General features: G+C 40.7%; 1 protein-coding gene across 3 annotated transcripts; it reads right to left on the bottom strand.

Annotated features, from left to right (window-relative positions):
* Nucleotides 1-18: 18 nt before the first annotated feature.
* Nucleotides 19-15,912, bottom strand: dnai7 (dynein axonemal intermediate chain 7). 3 transcript variants are annotated; one of them, XM_053650905.1, is made up of 16 exons: nt 15,441-15,912; nt 14,145-14,235; nt 13,851-13,952; nt 13,657-13,748; nt 13,433-13,537; nt 12,192-12,329; nt 11,966-12,100; nt 8,934-9,037; nt 7,584-7,890; nt 7,374-7,497; nt 5,240-5,403; nt 4,968-5,145; nt 4,617-4,831; nt 3,598-3,756; nt 3,360-3,473; nt 19-1,275 (listed from the first exon to the last, which is right to left on the bottom strand). In XM_053650905.1, the coding sequence occupies exons 5-16, from the start codon at nt 13,463-13,465 to the stop codon at nt 1,000-1,002; spliced, it is 1,947 nt and encodes a 648-aa protein (XP_053506880.1). In that variant the 5' UTR covers nt 13,466-13,537; nt 13,657-13,748; nt 13,851-13,952; nt 14,145-14,235; nt 15,441-15,912; the 3' UTR covers nt 19-999. The 3 variants fall into 3 exon arrangements, with proteins under 3 accessions (XP_053506880.1, XP_053506879.1, XP_053506878.1); XM_053650904.1 differs by having other exon boundaries at nt 13,876-13,952; nt 15,441-15,909; XM_053650903.1 differs by lacking the exon at nt 13,851-13,952 and having other exon boundaries at nt 15,441-15,906.
* Nucleotides 15,913-17,021: the final 1,109 nt, after the last annotated feature.

The raw sequence follows: 17,021 nt of genomic DNA, 5'->3' as shown, positions 1-17,021 counted from the left end.
AATAAATAAATTAAACAGTCCATTTCCAATACATTTTTATTTCTGATTGTAATATAGTAATTTCTTTAAAAAAAAAAATAATCCCACATTACTTTGTTGCTTATGTACTGGATTGATCTTTTCTTGTTGCAGGATATACCCACATTTCGTTTTATTGGAATTTATTATTTTTTTTAGTTTTTATTAATGTTTTTTTTGGTGAGGGAAAATGGAAGTACAGAAAGGGTGGGGGATGTAAATTTTTGCAGTCAGTTGTATATTTTAAGCATGATTTGGAAACTAGTGACTTGCAATTTTAGTGAAATAGACTTTGTACTGAGGAAGGAAATGTTCTGGCAGCCAAAAATTGCATTAAACATCGTACTAATGGACTCCATGGGTCTGTGCCAATAAAGGGGGGGGCGGGGGGAGTACCTCCGGTGCTCTTCAGAATTATCGGCACCTTGTAAAAAATAAATATATGAATAAATTTTAAAAAATGAGCAATGCTCACAATTTAAAACTTCCACGCAGTAGAATTTTAGCTCGGACGTGTGCTAAAATGATTGACGTCCTGAAGAAATGCAAATAAATTCGTTCTTGAAGAGTGTATTATTTTTCCTCGGGAGTTCTGTAGCTGACTTTATAACTGTGTCCTGTTTCCCTGAGGTATAAACACGCATGTAAAATCCCTTGGTCGTGCATTACAATGGGTAAAAACAGCACTTTAATTGCAAGTGTGAAAGATGGGTGTTGAGCTTCACAAATCAGGTAACAGATATAAAAAGTATATATACCCAAGCAGAAATGAACAATACCCTTCAGCACAATTAGGTGCTATAAGCTTTCACATGTCTGAATCAGTGGTTAATGTGCCAGGAATTGGACTCTTTAAAGTTTAATATTTACTGTTAAGAATATATAAATATCTAATATATATATAAAAACTGTAGAGGTGTGTGTGATGGTAAAAAGATGTCATTGTGATCAATTTGGTGAAGTGTGTGTGTGAGGGAGAGATCAGGAGTATGTGAACAAGCGGGTGGCACGTAGCAGTTTCTGCACCGTATCAACAAAAAGGTAAGGGGTGTTGTTTAATTTGCCCCGCCCCTCCGGGCTGACGATGTCTCTGAGCATGTGCAGAAAAGTGGAGTGGAACTCTGTTTCCTCGGCCAGCTCTGGTGAGAATCCGTCACTTGTTTCAGTCATCTTCAAACGCTGACTCCTCTGAGCGGTGAGCAAGTACAGAGACCACGCCTCCTCTGGCACAGGCTCCGCCTCCAGGTGCTCACATGCCTAAGTCCTCACAAATTCATTTGTACCGATAAATAAATAAATAAATGCATCTACAAACGAGCTTTTTTTTCTTTTTGGGAATAGTGGATGTAGTTTTAAGTCAGCTTTAAAGAGATGGTGTGTGTATGTTAGAGACGTAACTATGAAAGCGGCGGGAAGCATTTTGCTCCATTTCCAAAGAAAATCTTATGTAAACGATCTTCGTGGAGGAACAAAGCCCTTTTCCTTCTGCTATTTACCTAATAAATATGCACTAGGCATACACATCATGAAAACTGCAATCATCTTTTCATAGTCCTTTCCCATTCACGTTCCTTGGCAGCTTGCTTACTCACCCATAACTCCATTAACTGCTATGCTAGCTAAAAACTAGCGCAGTTCTGATGAGCTTGGTGAAGCTCCACTCATAAGAAGGGGAAATTTAATTACAGGTCTCTTCGAGTATTTTAATACTATATGATTAAGTGTAATCTACAGATGTAGCTAATGTTACTTTGCGCAGCTAGCAATCTGATTGTCTGGCTAATGGCTAACAAGTACACAAAATACACATTTTATTGACCCCAGAAACCGCCTCAAACTTCTAGCTGACGTTAGCAGTTGGATAATACTACTACTGATAATATTATGTGTTAGTTTCTTTCTCACAGGATTTCACTTCAGCTTTCACTGCAGCGTTGTAGGCACCTCTCTGGAATTTTCTGCAGGTCACACACGGTTAATTTTTAGATCATACGGCGCCTCATGTCTACGTTCAGTTTTGGTGCATGATTTATGAAAAACTCTCCTGCTCTCGTTCTAACTAAATTCTATTTAGCATTTAATTTCTAGCTAATATGCCAGTGTTCAGCGTCGATCACGTGATGTGGCAGAATGGCAGTTTTGAATCTAACGTTAACTAGCATTAACATACAGCTGAGTTCATATTGAACATTAGCACATTTTGCCTAATTTTACAGAGATAATTATCAGTTGATCATTATTTTTTATCTAAGACATTATTCTGTTGGAAGCATGGCATGTTTATGTCCTCATTCGACTTACTTCCGGGTTTGCTCAGGAAATCGGGGCTGTCACAAACCTCCCAAAATTCCGACTCATAATTTCCATGTGAATGTTTTCTCTGATGTTAGGTAGCTGGTCTAATAATAATAACCCAGGAGGTGATGTTCCCAATGACCAATCGCTGATCACCTTTTTTCCCAATGACCAATCACTGATCACCTTTTTTCCCAATGACCAATCGCTGATCACCTTTTTTCCCAACGACCAATCGCTGATCACCTTTTTTCCCAATGACCAATCGCTGATCACCTTTTTCACAATGACCAATTGCTGATCACCTTTTTCACAATGACCAATCGCTGATCACCGTCTTCCCCTGTGACCAATCGCTGATCACCGTTTTCCCCTATGACCAATCACTGATCACCGTTTTCCCCTGTGACCAATCACTGATCACCGTTTTCCCCTGTGACCAATCGCCGATCACCGTTTTCCCGTGTGACCAATCGCCGATCACCGTTTTCCCGTGTGACCAATCGCCGATCACCGTTTTCCCAATGACCAATCACTGATCACTGTTTCCCCTGTGACCAATCACTGATCACTGTTTCCCCTGTGACCAATCACTGATCACCGTTTTCCCGTGTGACCAATCACTGATCACTGTTTCCCCTGTGACCAATCGCTGATCACCGTTTTCCCGTGACCAATCGCTGATCACCGTTTTCCCCTGTGACCAATCGCTGATCACCATTTTCCCCTGTGACCAATCGCTGATCACCGTTTTCCCCTGTGACCAATCCTTGATCTCCATTGTTAATCCCATTCATGCATTTTTTAATAAATACAATTAATAAAAGTGAATTGCATGCTAATAAAGTGTCTTCTGACAATCTTTGTGTTTCAATATGCAAACGACCATGCCAATCAGTGAATATGCAAATCAGACTATGATGTCATCTTGCAACTTCTAGCAACTTTTTGACCATGTATTACTCTGAAAACAGCTGGCAAGGCTGAGTCTGGCTATGCCAGTGTTTGTGTGTGTGTGTGTGTGTGTGTTCGTGTGTGTGTTATACCTGAAGGACGAGATGCTCCTGTCTGCATTGAGCGTTCCACTGACTCCGAGAAAAAACAAAAGCTGAAGCCACCAAGGCCATCTGCTCGTACGCTGCGTGCTCTATCAGCGGGTCCTAAAGAAACGAAACCCTGTCAGTGCTGTCTCAGTAACTCTTGACGACTGAAGTTTCAGTTCATGAAAATGTTTCATCGTTCGTTCAAGTGCAGTCGTGAATGCAATCACATTAGCCTGATTACCTTGGCACTGACAGTAACGTACTTATCCGAATACTCATTAACAAATACATTAACTCCGGCGCGTCTCATGGCTGTCTGTAGAGCAGGGAGACTCATCCATTTGCCCAGGATATGGTTCAGTCCAGGAGCCTGGTCCATTTGAAGCACACACTGATTCCCCTGAAACAAAAACAGTTTTGAAAACTTTATATCCCATCTCGGTACACTCACAAGCTAAACACAAACGTTAATGGAAGACATTAGCAAGATTTTGTTTTGTTTTTCCCCTCAGAAGAAACCGTCAATGCAAAAAGTATTGGCACCCATTACAAAAATGAGCATCTCAAACAAATATGCAATATACTGTATAATAATTTAAAGTTAAACATGGATGAGACTGTATACTCATTTTTTTAAAAAAAATCAAACTGAATTTTTAAATGTAGGGCAATTATTTATATAAAACACTGGTTACATTATTATCAGCACGACCATTAACTGACTGTCTATTTTGTGTTGAAAGCTCAGTTTGTTTTTGTTTTTTTTTTTGATTGGTGATGGATGACAGATGTGGGTGGAGTTTCTGGGGAATGATATCCGTCAGTTTTATAATATTGTTTTCCACAAGGATGACAATATATTTGTATTTCATTCTTAAGGGCTGCCAATAATTTCACGACATATGCTATTGGGTATAAAAGAGTATTCTTTTTTGTTTTAATTCTGGTGAAATTTTTGTATTAAATTGTTATTTGTATTTTTTGTTTAATTGGTTTAGTATATCATTTTTGGAAAATATATCTATTGCATAATATATCTATTTTCCAGACGTTTCAATTGGAAATTTAACTGCCGTGTTTATTTTATAAAGTCATTATCTTTACAGGTGCCAATAGTTTTAGAACAGACTGTACCATTAGTTCCACGTTGGGGATATGTGCCAGAACGGGACTGCGTTAATTCCAGGTCATTGTATGAGTATACGGCGAGCATCCTGCCGTGGCCATGAAGCCCATCCCTGCACTCTGAGTACGACTTGCCTGGACAGTGATCCTGACTTCACAGAGTGCTGCGGTGATGGTGAGCGTGACCGAGTCCTGACCCTGAGGTCGAAGCTCCCAATGCTGAAACGGCATGTTAACGTGTGTCTCCTGTAGCAGAGTGAAGGCATAGAAAGTGTCCATCTTAAAGGACATGCTGCGCTCCTCGCTGTTGTATGACGTCTCGGTGATGCAGTCCGTTCGCCAGTGCTGACCTGCGACCAATTTACACCATGCAGAAATGTGGCATGAATTGTAGAAAAATGCAGGAAGTTCATGAAGTGAAGTTTAGTTCAAGGTGTTGAAAACTGAATCCACAAGGAATTGTGGTTTAATTTATTGATTTATTACCGACTGGGTCCCATCGTGCCACCTGTGGTTCCTGCATGAAGATCACAGATTCGGGTAGAATGACAGTGACCCCTACAGGTGGGTAAGACTGTGTCCCGCTGTCCTCCAGCTGTCCTGACACAGAGCTGTGAGGCTGTTCTGAAGGATACGGGAAGTTCTGGAGGCCTGTAACCAATATCTGTGACCACAGACACACACACACACATAAACACATATTTATTCTCTAGATGTCTTAAATCATGTGTTTGAGGGCATTATTTTGAGGATATCACCTCTGTCATCTCCCAGCCGTTGAGGGTGAGAGACTGGGGTGGTAGATGGAACACGTCAAAGTAGTAGACTCCGCCCAGGGGCGTGTACCGATGTAGATCCACGATGTGCAGCTCGGTGCTATCGGTCGCTGGCAGCACTACAGTGGGTTCGGTGTCAGTGTCGTCTGGGGAAAATTAAGGGTTTCGTATATGAGCCAAAACTACAATGCCAATCCCAAAAAAGTTGGGACAGCATGGAAAATGCTAATAAAAACAAAGAGGAGTGATTTGTAAATGTACTTTGACTTGCATTTAACAAAAAATGTATAACGACAAGGTATTTGATGTGTTACCTAATCATCTGCATAGTTTTTTGTAGATAAATGTTTATTTTGAAACCGATGCATGCAACATATTCCATAAAAGTTGGGACAGGGGCAATTTAGGACTAATAGCGATGGGACGAGTTGAAATAAGAAGGTGATGTGAAACAGGTGAGGCAATCGTCTAATCATGGTATATAAGGAGCCTCCAAAAAAGGCCTAGTCCTTCAAGAGCAAGGATGGGTTGAGGCTCGCCGATCTGCCAACAGATGTGTCAGCGAATGATCCAACACTTTGAGAACAACATTCCCCAAAGACAAATCGGGAGGATTTTGGGCATTTCACCTTCTACAGAGCACAATATAATGAAAAGATTCAAGGAATCCGGTCAAATCTCTGAGCGTAAAGGGCAAGGCTGAAAACCACTTCTGAATGTGCATGAATCTGTAATGGATATCCTGACATGGGCTCAGGAATACTTTGGTAAACCTATGTCAGTTGACACCATTTGCCGCTGCATCCACAGATGCAAGTTAAGGCTTCACTATGCAAAGGAGAAGCCATACATCAACACTGTCCAGAAGCTCCGCCGACTTCTCTGGGCTCGGTCTCATCTGAGATGGACAGTAGTACAGTGGAATCGTGTTTTGTGTTCCGACGAGTCGAGGTTTCAAATCATTTTTGGACAAAACAGACGTCGTGTTCTCCGGGCCAAAGAGGAAAAGGACCATCCAAGTTGTTATCAGCGTCAGGTCCAAAAGCCAACGTTGGTCATGGTATGGGAGTGTGTCAGTGCCCATGGCATGGGTAACTTGCACATCGGTGAGGGCAGCATTAATGCAGAAAGATATGTACACATTTTGGAGCAACATAATCTGCCATCCAGAGCAGGACAACGCCGAACCACATTCTGCCCGGATTACAAGTGCATTTGAATTATCAAATGACTCTTTATTGTTGTTTTTTGGTTGTTGTTTTTTGGTTGTTGTTTTTTTTTTGCATTATCCATGTTGTCCCAACTTTTTTGGAATTGTGGTTGTACAAAGAACTTCCATCAAAATTAATAAATAATAGTAATACAGAGAAAAGCACTTTAGGTCATTTTCACGAGTATTTTTTCTTGACCCAGGGCCTTGAGAGAGGAAGCTATCTACTCTCAGCTCTGCCTCCTGAGTGATATGATTGGTTCAACTTGTCAGGTTACTTCCTGTTTTAGATTTCATGTTGGTAAGAAAAGGGTTGCTATGGTCAATGAAAGACCGTAACAACCCTTATTAATACACTCATTGGCCATCGGTACACCTGCTCATCCGTGTCATTATCCAATTATCCAATCATGTAGCAGCAGCAGTGCGGTGCATGGAATCATGCAGAAACAGGTCAAAAGCTTTTGTTCTCACATTAAACATCAGAAATGAATGCCATGGTTGTTGGTACCAGTTTGAGTATTTTGGAAACCTGATGGTCTCCTGGGATTATCACGCTCAACTGTCTATAGAGTTTACACAGAATGGTGTGAAAAACAAAAAAAAGCATCTAATTATGTGGGAAGAAATGTCTTGATGAAAAGGATCAGAGGCAAATGGCCAGACCGAGTCAAGCTGATAGGAAGGCTACGGTAACTCAAATAACCACTCTTCACAACCATGGTGAGCAGAAAAGCATAAGTTGTTGAACCTTGTCAAAAAGGGGGAGGGGGCGTGTCTGAGCCCCGCCCCCAAACAAGTTCAGTCTTAGATAGATTATGAAAGGAAGAGCTTGTTTTTGTCCAGACACATCCTGCCAGTGTCAATGTTTTGTCAATGCTTTTTGAATATTTCTGTGATTCCAACCTTCTGCTTCTCCAGAGGAGGTCACTCCTTCAACGATGCTCTCTGAATGATCCTCTGGCTCCTCATGTAGCTTTAGTGAAGAACTTTTCTCCCCCTCTTTAGCTGAACGCACACTAACCCTACTCTGAAACACACACAAAAACACCAGATCAATATCGGCACGTCATCTCGTTGAAGACGTATATCCTCAGCTCAGCACACCCTCCTCACCTTCTTGCCTTCAGACGATTTAAGTGACCGGAGATCGTCCTTTCCTTGCTGTACACTTTTTCTCCCCTCGTCTTCTCCCTTCATCCCTCCATCCTCCAGCGCTTTAGCGGTCTCACTGAGAGTCTCAGCGTCTGCTTCAGCTTCTTCTTCTGCAGCAGGACTTTTATTCTGAGCTTGTGTCCGGAGGCTCAGGTGGCTCAGGTGATCGTAGCGGGTGTGAAGGATCCGCACGCTAATGTCACTCAGAGTTAACGGCTTAGGAAGCTCGAAACTCAGCCCCGCCCCCTGGAAATGGTAGCCTTTAAATCTGCGTGGGAAAAATCATACAAGTTTGAACGTCAACACTTGGAATGTACACTCACTTTCTTTAAGTTTCTTCAGGCGTATCTGAAAGGTCGCCATTTTTGTTTCAGAAATTAATTTTAATATCATGAGCTACTGCTGTAACGAATATCCTACAACAAAACAAAAGGACTAAGAACTACCCAAAGAGCCTTCGAGGAACCCTTTTGTTAACAGGGTTTCTCTTGGAACCCTCTCTAAAAGGGAAATCCTAATTTATTAAGTTATACATAGAAACGTTAAGGCTTGAAAGAGGACTAATACTACCTAAAGAACCCTAAAGGAAACATTTTCAAAAGGGTTCCTCTTGGAACCTTTCCTAAAACAAAAAATCCTCAGGTGTTAAGGTGTACATAGGACCTGTGCTCTGAAAGGACGACCATTTATTGTGATAAATTTTGTCATGTTAATCTAAAAGCGCTTTAATCTGAATTTCATTATGATGGTTAGTGATGATAATTAGTATCGAGGGATTGAATTAGGTTTTTATTTCACACCGTAAAAGCTTTTTCAGCTATTCGTTCTATTAGGAATCCTTACGGGTCCTGTGTAGAACCCTAAAATAATTCCTTTCAGAGAGGAAGATAAGAACACCAGTATCCAAGCACATGCACATGATTATGACTATCACAGGGGCACTCACTTTTTCACATTATATCTATCGTAGAGGCACCCTAGAGGGCAGTTTATCACATTATATCTATCGTAGAGGCACCCTAGAGGGCACTTTATTAGATTATGTCTATCGTAGGGACACCCTAGAGGGCACTTTATCACATTACGTCTTTCGTAGGGGCACCGAAGGGGGCACTTTATCACATTGTGACTATCATTGGGACAACCTAGGGGGCACTTTATCACTTTATATCTATCATAGAGTGAAATTATTCTTAAAAGCCCATTATTACATTCATGGGTACTTTAAATGTTTCAGTAAAAGATAAGAAGAAGAAATATAATGAAATATCGTATATAAATGGTATAAATTAGAAGTAAAGATGCACTTACTTGGGATTTTTTTTTATATTAGCCCACAAGCATAGAGTGATGTTATCATCTCGCACTATCATCTGCATGTTCCCAGTCTCGATGTCTGAACAAGTTGTAGCTGACTGAAACACACACACACACACACACACACACACATATAACATTTACATTACATTTACATTTATTCATTTAGCAGACGCTTTTATCCAAAGCGACTTACAAATGAGAGAATACAAGCAAAGCGATATATCAAGCAGAGAACAATACAAGTAGTGCTACTGTACAAGATCCATTAATTGAGTTCCAGAAGAAGCAAAGTGCACAGAGTAGAGGTGTAAGTGCCAGAGTAATTTTTATTTATTTTTATTATTATTTATTTATTTTATGGGTTGGTTAGGTGTTCACGGAAGAGGTGGGTCTTTAGCTGTTTTTTGAAGATGGTGAGAGATTCTGTGGTCCGGATTGAGGTTGGAACTTCATTCCACCACTGAGGAACAGTTAGTGTGAAGGTTCTGGAAAGGGACCTTGAGCCATGCTGAGTAGGTACTACTAAGCGTTGGTCTTTGATTGATCACCGATTGCGTGAGGGAACGTAAGCCTTCAGGAGAGACTTCAATATACATATATATATATATATATATATATATATATATATATATATATATATATATATATATATATATATATATATGTGTGTGTGTGTGTGTGTGTGTTTTTTAATACCACAGCGGTGTTGCATTTTGGAATCTGATTGGTCAGAAGGTGTTGATTCATTTTTTATAATATCAGCTCTGACAATAGTGCAGCTCCAAATCATAGGTTTGTATTAATCAGCAAATTACTGTGGTACACCAAGTCCACTTATGAGCACCCTTGTGCTCGAACTTGACTGTCCTTGGTACCAGAGCACTTTGGGCCGAAGGACGATGACTGACTTTATAGTTGTATCTTTGGACCTAAGGCCTTATGTTTTGGACACCCGGGTGAAGAGGGGGGCAGAGCTGTCAACTGATCACCACTTGGTGGTGAGTTGGATCTGACAAATGGGTCGCCGGACGGATAGACCCAGAAGACACAAACAAGCAGTAAGGGTCTGCTGGGAAAGTCTGGCAGACGATGCTGTGAGGAAAGATTTCAACTCCCACCTCCCGACAAAGTGAGGACAAAGACATTGAGACTGAATGGACCTTGTTCAAGACCTTGAGGAGGTTGCCTCAACTAGCTGTGGCATGGAGGTGGTTGGTGCCTGTCAAGGTGGCAACCCCAGGACCTGCTGGTGGACACTGGTGGTGAGGGAAACTGTCAAGTGAAAGAAGGAGGCCTTCCAAGCGATGCTTGTGTATAGGTCTCCAGAGTCAATTTAGAGGTACTGGCTGGCCAAGAGGGCTGCAGCAGGGGATGTCACCAAAGCAAAATCTCGGGTGTGGGAGGAGTTTGGAGAGGCCATGGAGAATGACTATTGGATGGTTTCAAAGTTGTTCTGGCAAACCATTCGGTGCCTTAGGAAGGGACAGCGGGACAGCAGCGGTAAAGCTGCAGGGGTAGACGAGATTCTTCTGGAGATGTTGAAAGCACTGGATAATGTTGGGGTGGTGTGGCTAACATGCCTCTTCAGTGTCGTGTGGAAGGCGGGTACAGTTCCATTGGATTGACAAACTGGGGTGGTGGTCCCCTATCTTCAAGAAAGGGGACCATAGGGTGTGTTCCAACAACACAGGGATCACACTTCTCAGCCTCCCTGGTAAAGCCTATACCAGAGTGCTGGAGAATAATGTGGACTTGCTCTTTGTCCTTTCACAGACATTTGAGGGGGCATGAAAGTATGCGAATCCCGTCTACATATGTTTTGTGGACTTGGAGAAGGCATATGACTGTGTTCCCTGGGATGTCTTGTGGGAGGTGTTGAGGGAGTATGGGGTGCCAGGGCCGCTTATGCGTGCCTTTCAGTCCTTTTATTCTCAAAGTGAGAGCTGTGTCCGTATTCTCTGTGTTAAGTCACAAACGTTCAAGGTGGGTGTTAGACTCCGCCAAGGGTGCGTCTTGTCCCTACTCCTGTTTGTGATTTTCATGGACAGGATATCAAGGCACAGCCGAGGTAAAGAGAGTATCCAGTTTGGGGGCTTGGAGGTGGCATTGCTGCTGTTTGCAGATGATGTTGTGCTTCTCGCTCTATCCGACTGTGATCTCCAACACACACTCAAGTGTTTTGCTGCGTGAAGTGGCTGGGATGACCTCCAAGTCTGTGGCCATGGTTTGGCTTGGGGCTTTGTTCATGAGTGATGGAAAGGGGTTGCATGAGATAGACAGGAGGATCGCTGCAGCGTCTGCAGTATTGCGGGTGATGTATCGGTCTGTGGTGGTGAAGCAGGAGCTGAGTCCTCAGACAAGGCTCGTGGTTTGCATGTCGATCTACCTCCCCATCTTCACCTATGGTCATGACCATTGGGCAATGACCGAAAGGACGAGATCACGGGTGCAAGCGGTGGAAATGAGGTTTCTCCGCAGGGTGGCTGGACTCACCCTTAGGGATAGGGTGAGGAGTTTAGTAATCCAGGAAAGCCTCGGAGTAGAGTCGCTACTTCCATGGATCGAAAGGAGCCAGTTGAGGCATCCGGTAAGATAAGCTGCCTGTGCAGCTCTACCGGGCACGCCCCACTGGGCGGAGACCCCGAGGCTGACCCAGGACACGCTAGAGGGATTATATCTACCGGCTGGCTTGGGAATGCCTGGGAATCCCCAAGGAGGAGCTGGAATCTGTTGCTGAGGAAAGGCAGCATACTTAGTATGCTGCCATTGTGACCCTCACCAGGGCAAGCAGTGTAAAAAATGGATGGATGGATGGATTACTGTAGAATAAGAGGAATAAAACACTTCAGGATGTGCTGTTATAGAAAAATAATCAACTTCACAGTGGTAACATTAACTCTGGTGCATCACACCACCCTGTCGTTGATAATTTTCCTATAATCAGCACACCCAAGTACGTGCTCAGATCACTGCATGTCTAAGACTGATGCAGTAAGACTTATTTTTGCAAACTCCACTTTTACCTTCAGGATCTCTTCAGTGGCCATCTGTTGTTTGGCATGGATGAGACTCTGCAGAGACTGTAGTGTGTCCTGATACACCTGAATAATCCCAGGTTCAGTCTCCTCACTCAAAAGAAGCTCCAGTTCATCTGTTAGCTAAACCCAGAAAAGCAAATAAATAGCAGACCTTTTTTTTTTTTTTTTGTCCAGTGTACTAGTTTTGAATCTCAAGAGACTGGATTCATACCCGCAAGGCCAAAGTAAATTGTTGTAGGATGGTCTGGATGTCCACTTGTGGGTCCTCCTTCCACAGAGTGATGAAGGTGTTGATCTCGGGTTGAACAGCAGGGTTTGGACTGCCATCACAAATCATGTACCGATCCCACTACAGAGACAAAGAGCTGGTGTTCATCAAATGTCTAATACTGTCTACAACTACATAACAAAAAGACTGAGTTCAAATGGGTTCAAATGGCTTTTAGGACATTTATCTTAAACCTGCTGACTAAATCTGATAATCTAATATAAAAAGCAAACAGGTGTTTAAAAGTGTAGATGCCTGGACAGACAATTAATAACAATAATAAAAAAGAGCCAAAAATAGTGTCTAAAACAGGGCTGGAAGCAGTCGGAATCAAAAGGGCACCAAGAGGGCATTAACTCATGTTTTTTCCTACCATACAGGCATACTAGAGGGATCATTTTCACATGTAGATTTCACTTCATCTCATTTTCTCACAGGTAGGGAAGCCTGTAGGACACGGCATCTTGTTATCTCAACTGGAAGGTTATCAAGGCACTTAGGGTACTGCATCCCATATTTTCCACTAGAGGGACCCCCTGGTACTTTATGACATTTTATACCCATTCATGTTACTGACCTGTTGCCAATTAACCTCCAGCTGTTTCTTTTTAGTAACACTTACTTTTCCAGCCTATTGTTGCCCCTGTCCCAACTTTTCTGAGACGTGTTGCGGCCATCGAATTCAAAATCACCTTATTTTTTTCTTAAAATTGTACGTTTACTCAGTTTATGTTCTATTATGAATAACATATGGGTTTCTGAGATTTACAGATCATTGCATTCTCTTTTTATTTACATTTTATACAGCATCCCAACTTTTTTGGAATTGGGGGTTGTATCTATCATAGAGGCACCCTAGGGGGCACTTTATCACATTATATCTATCATATGGACACCCTAGAGGGCATTTTATCACATTATGTCTATCATAGGGACACCCTAGAGGGCATTTTATCACATTATGTCTATCATAGGGACACCCTAGAGGGCATTTTATCACATTATATCTATCATAGGGACACCCTAGAGGGCATTTTACCACATTATGTCTATCATGGGGCACCCTACAGGTCACTTTCACCGTATTTTTTTAAAACCATGAGGGCATCGTCCTGAACCCTGAGGTACCCCACAGCAATGTTCAATTAAGTAAATAAAGCAAGTAAAAGGCACCAGTCCATTACTTCGGCCTTCTCCCTGGCTGCAGCTTCCCACATGTTCACGTCTTTCTGCTTTTCCTCCAGTATGAGGCGCAGTTCATTCAGCTCATCCTCTCTGCGCTCCCGGTCCTGTCACAGAGAAATACATTCACTCGATTATTCAGAGGCCTGATTTCAGACCCATGAAGCTCTGTAAAGCTTTGCGGTTGTGTTTTGCACCAACCAAATTTGACAAAACCGGACCTGACCTTTAATTCGAGTCTCAGTCGTTCTTCCTCTTCCTTTTGTTCTCTCTCCAGCCTCTCCTGCTCTTCTTTCTCTGCAATCAGGCGAGCTTCCTCTGCCACAGGGGTACATAAATTATTTAATGTACATCAAAGATGGGCATTAAACGTGCTGTCTGTTATATTTAGAGCCCCTAGAGTATGGATAATTTATTCACAATGTGAGCAAGGATATGAGCTAACGAGGGAAAAAGGGGTCCATTTTGATCTCAGATCATCTTGCACAAGCTAGCACTGCAGAGTTTCATTTCATAGTTTCCCTGCGTGGAGAAAAAAGAAGGAAGCAAGGTCTCTAAACCGATATGTACAGTCATTGAGTGGCTTTATTAAAGCAATAATATAATGACATTCATTTTTTGCAGTATGTCAATATCAGTGCTTTAGTTTAGTTAGGTACCTTGGATTAGGAATTATTTTAAAGTAGAATGGCAGTAAAAGTTGTAAAGCTCTACCTTCCTCCTTGAATCCCCATTCTTCTTCCTCTTTCTTCTTTCTGCTCTCCTTCTTGGCCTTTCCGGGCTTGCTTTGCTTCTTCTTGTCAGACTTCATTCATATGCGGAGAAGTAAAGGAAAGACGAGGATCGATCAGATTATTGTAAGTTTACAGTGATCGTTTGAATGCAGATCTGTTAAATGCAGATCAGTCAGTGTAAATTTAAGACTCTTGCCTTTTCAATCTTAATGAAGATCTGTATATGTATGTATGGATATCTCTTAACCTCCTGGCAGACGCAACCAAGTGTGTGGCTTAAGTATCTTCACAAGAGCCAATAAATAAATAAATAAATAAATAAATAAATAAATAAATAAAACCCAGCTCCAAAGCATCATCAATCTACCTCTGTGTACTGGCTGTTTTCCTTGTATGTAGGACAAGTGTGTTTCTATTTTAAAATCCACTCCTCAATGTTTTAAAAACAGTTTACTGAAACAGGGCACACATGTGTCTAAAATAGTGCCCTACTCCCTAAATGACCTGACAATGCTATATTTATACAATGCATTATTGTAAAATATCATATTTTATACAACCAAATGCTGTAATGTAATGCAATCTGAACCTTCTAGAGCAAACCTTTAAGTATAAAACAGTCTGCACGACGTCCTTCACTTTCTAGATGAATAAACTTGTATAATTGTATTTGTTCATTTTATGAATCCATTTCAAATATTTCAAATGTTAATATTATTACCGTATGACTTGTTTTCGAGTTACTCAAAAACAGGCCAAACAGACTAATATAACTATAGAAACCTCAGTAATAAATAGAATAACTTGGATAACGTGTGGTTGTGATTTTCAACAACAACAACAACAACAACAACAACAACAATAATAATAATAATAATAACAATAATAATAATAATAAATAAATAGAAAACCATGGTTCTAATTAATCCACTTTTATTAATCAATTATTTTATTATTATTATTATTATTATTATTATTATTATTATTATTAAATCTATCTAGTTGCTGATAAGGTAAATACGTTAAATAATTAGCTAATTATAGACATTTTGGCTCACAATATTTTAACATTCAACGCAATTTCCTGCTTAACTACTGAAGTCAGAGTAACGTTCCCCTTTAAACAAGAAAAGAAAAAATAAACATTAAATGAGTTCATTTGGTTCACTCCGTGGCATTAAAGCTATAATAATTGTATGTATTTATTTATTTATTTATTCAAAATTAAGGTTAGTATCAGTAATCTTAAGTTTTCATTGTATTCATTTGGCCTTACCATGTTTACGCCTTCAGCGGTGGTAGTAGTTGGCATGGGAACAGTACACCATCGTGAACGTGCACTGGTCCGTGTTGCCAGATTGATATGATTAATACTTCAAGTTACAAGCATAAAAAAGCGTCCAGTTTCTGTCATTTCGAGTTATTCTGTTTTATCCTGTCTTCTCCTTTTTTATTATTAGATTTTTTCATTTTATTACTTGATTACTTTATCAATTCGTGTCATTTTATTTCATTTCTTTTTCACATGATTTGATTGTCCTGTAGCACTTGTAGCAGATACTTGTTGAGAGGTATATAAATAAAACTTCCCATTAACTGTTTATCCCTAACTATAACTTTAAAAATATATATATATTTATACCACAACTACTGTACAACCCAAAACCCAAGAGAGTTATTTTACCGAACATAGAAATACAGAGGTATTGTTTACAATCTGGCAACACGGAGTTCTCGCAATATTTAGCTTTAAACACAAGATGGCGGCGTCTAATAGTTAATACTTAAGCAGGCATTGTGTAGCAGGTGAGGGGACATGAGTTCGAGTGAAATAAAGTCTTTAAAAAATTTACACTGCCCTCGAGAATTCATGAAAATGAGCAAAAACACATATATTTTATTTGATAAAAGTGTATAATATATATCCACCGCTTATCCTTTTCAGGGTCACGGGGAACCTGGAGCCTATCCCAGGGAGCATGGGGCACAAGGCGGGGTACACCCTTGACAGGGTGCCAATCCATCACAGGGCACACTCACATACACACTCACACACCCATTCATACACTACGGACATTTTAGACACACCAATCAGCCTACCATGCATGTCTTTGGACTGGGGGAGGAAACCGGAGTACCCGGAGGAAACCCCCGCAGCACGGGGAGAACATGCAAACTCCACACAGACAGGGCCACGGTGGGAATCGAACACCGGGAGAACATGAGTTCAAAACATGAGTTTTAATGGAAACTGTAATGGTCCCTGTGGGTCTCTACTGGTAATTTGTTGCCTTTTATTGGTGGCGTGTTATGAGTAGTGGATACCATTAAGGACCAATAGTGGCAATGGTTTTAATGGTTAGTTGATGGTTTGTAATGGTATTTGTCATGGAAACCATTAGAATTTCTGTGATGGTTTCTATTGTTTTTTTTTTTTGTTTTTTTTCTTCAGCAGGGTTATACGTGCTCTGCCACTGTTTTGATTAATAAAACGTAAAAATAAAAATAAAAATAAATTCTACACTCGTGCCAATTTTGGAATTTGTAGATGGTATCTTTCAGTATAGAAGATCAAATATCACGTAATGCGATAATTTGATAATTTGTCATAAGTTTTATTGCAGAAGTTTTATATATATATATATATATATATATATATATATATATATATTAAAGAATAGATTTTACAAAGTCATTATAAACAACACCGATGACTCCTGCGTTTTCCCAGTCATCCATAACCTCATCTAAAGTAAACAACCTGATATGTATTGCAAGATGAGTAATAATAATCATTAATTAAATATTCAAGCTCCTTCCTTACTGCACTACCGGTCCTGATTTTCAGTTTTATTGA

The sequence above is a fragment of the Ictalurus furcatus genome, chromosome 19 (genome assembly GCF_023375685.1).
Source record: "Ictalurus furcatus strain D&B chromosome 19, Billie_1.0, whole genome shotgun sequence".
In the NCBI taxonomy this organism is placed as follows: domain Eukaryota; kingdom Metazoa; phylum Chordata; class Actinopteri; order Siluriformes; family Ictaluridae; genus Ictalurus; species Ictalurus furcatus.
Note: the sequence above shows the minus strand (reverse complement) of the source record. Positions and strands in the feature narration are given on the sequence as shown.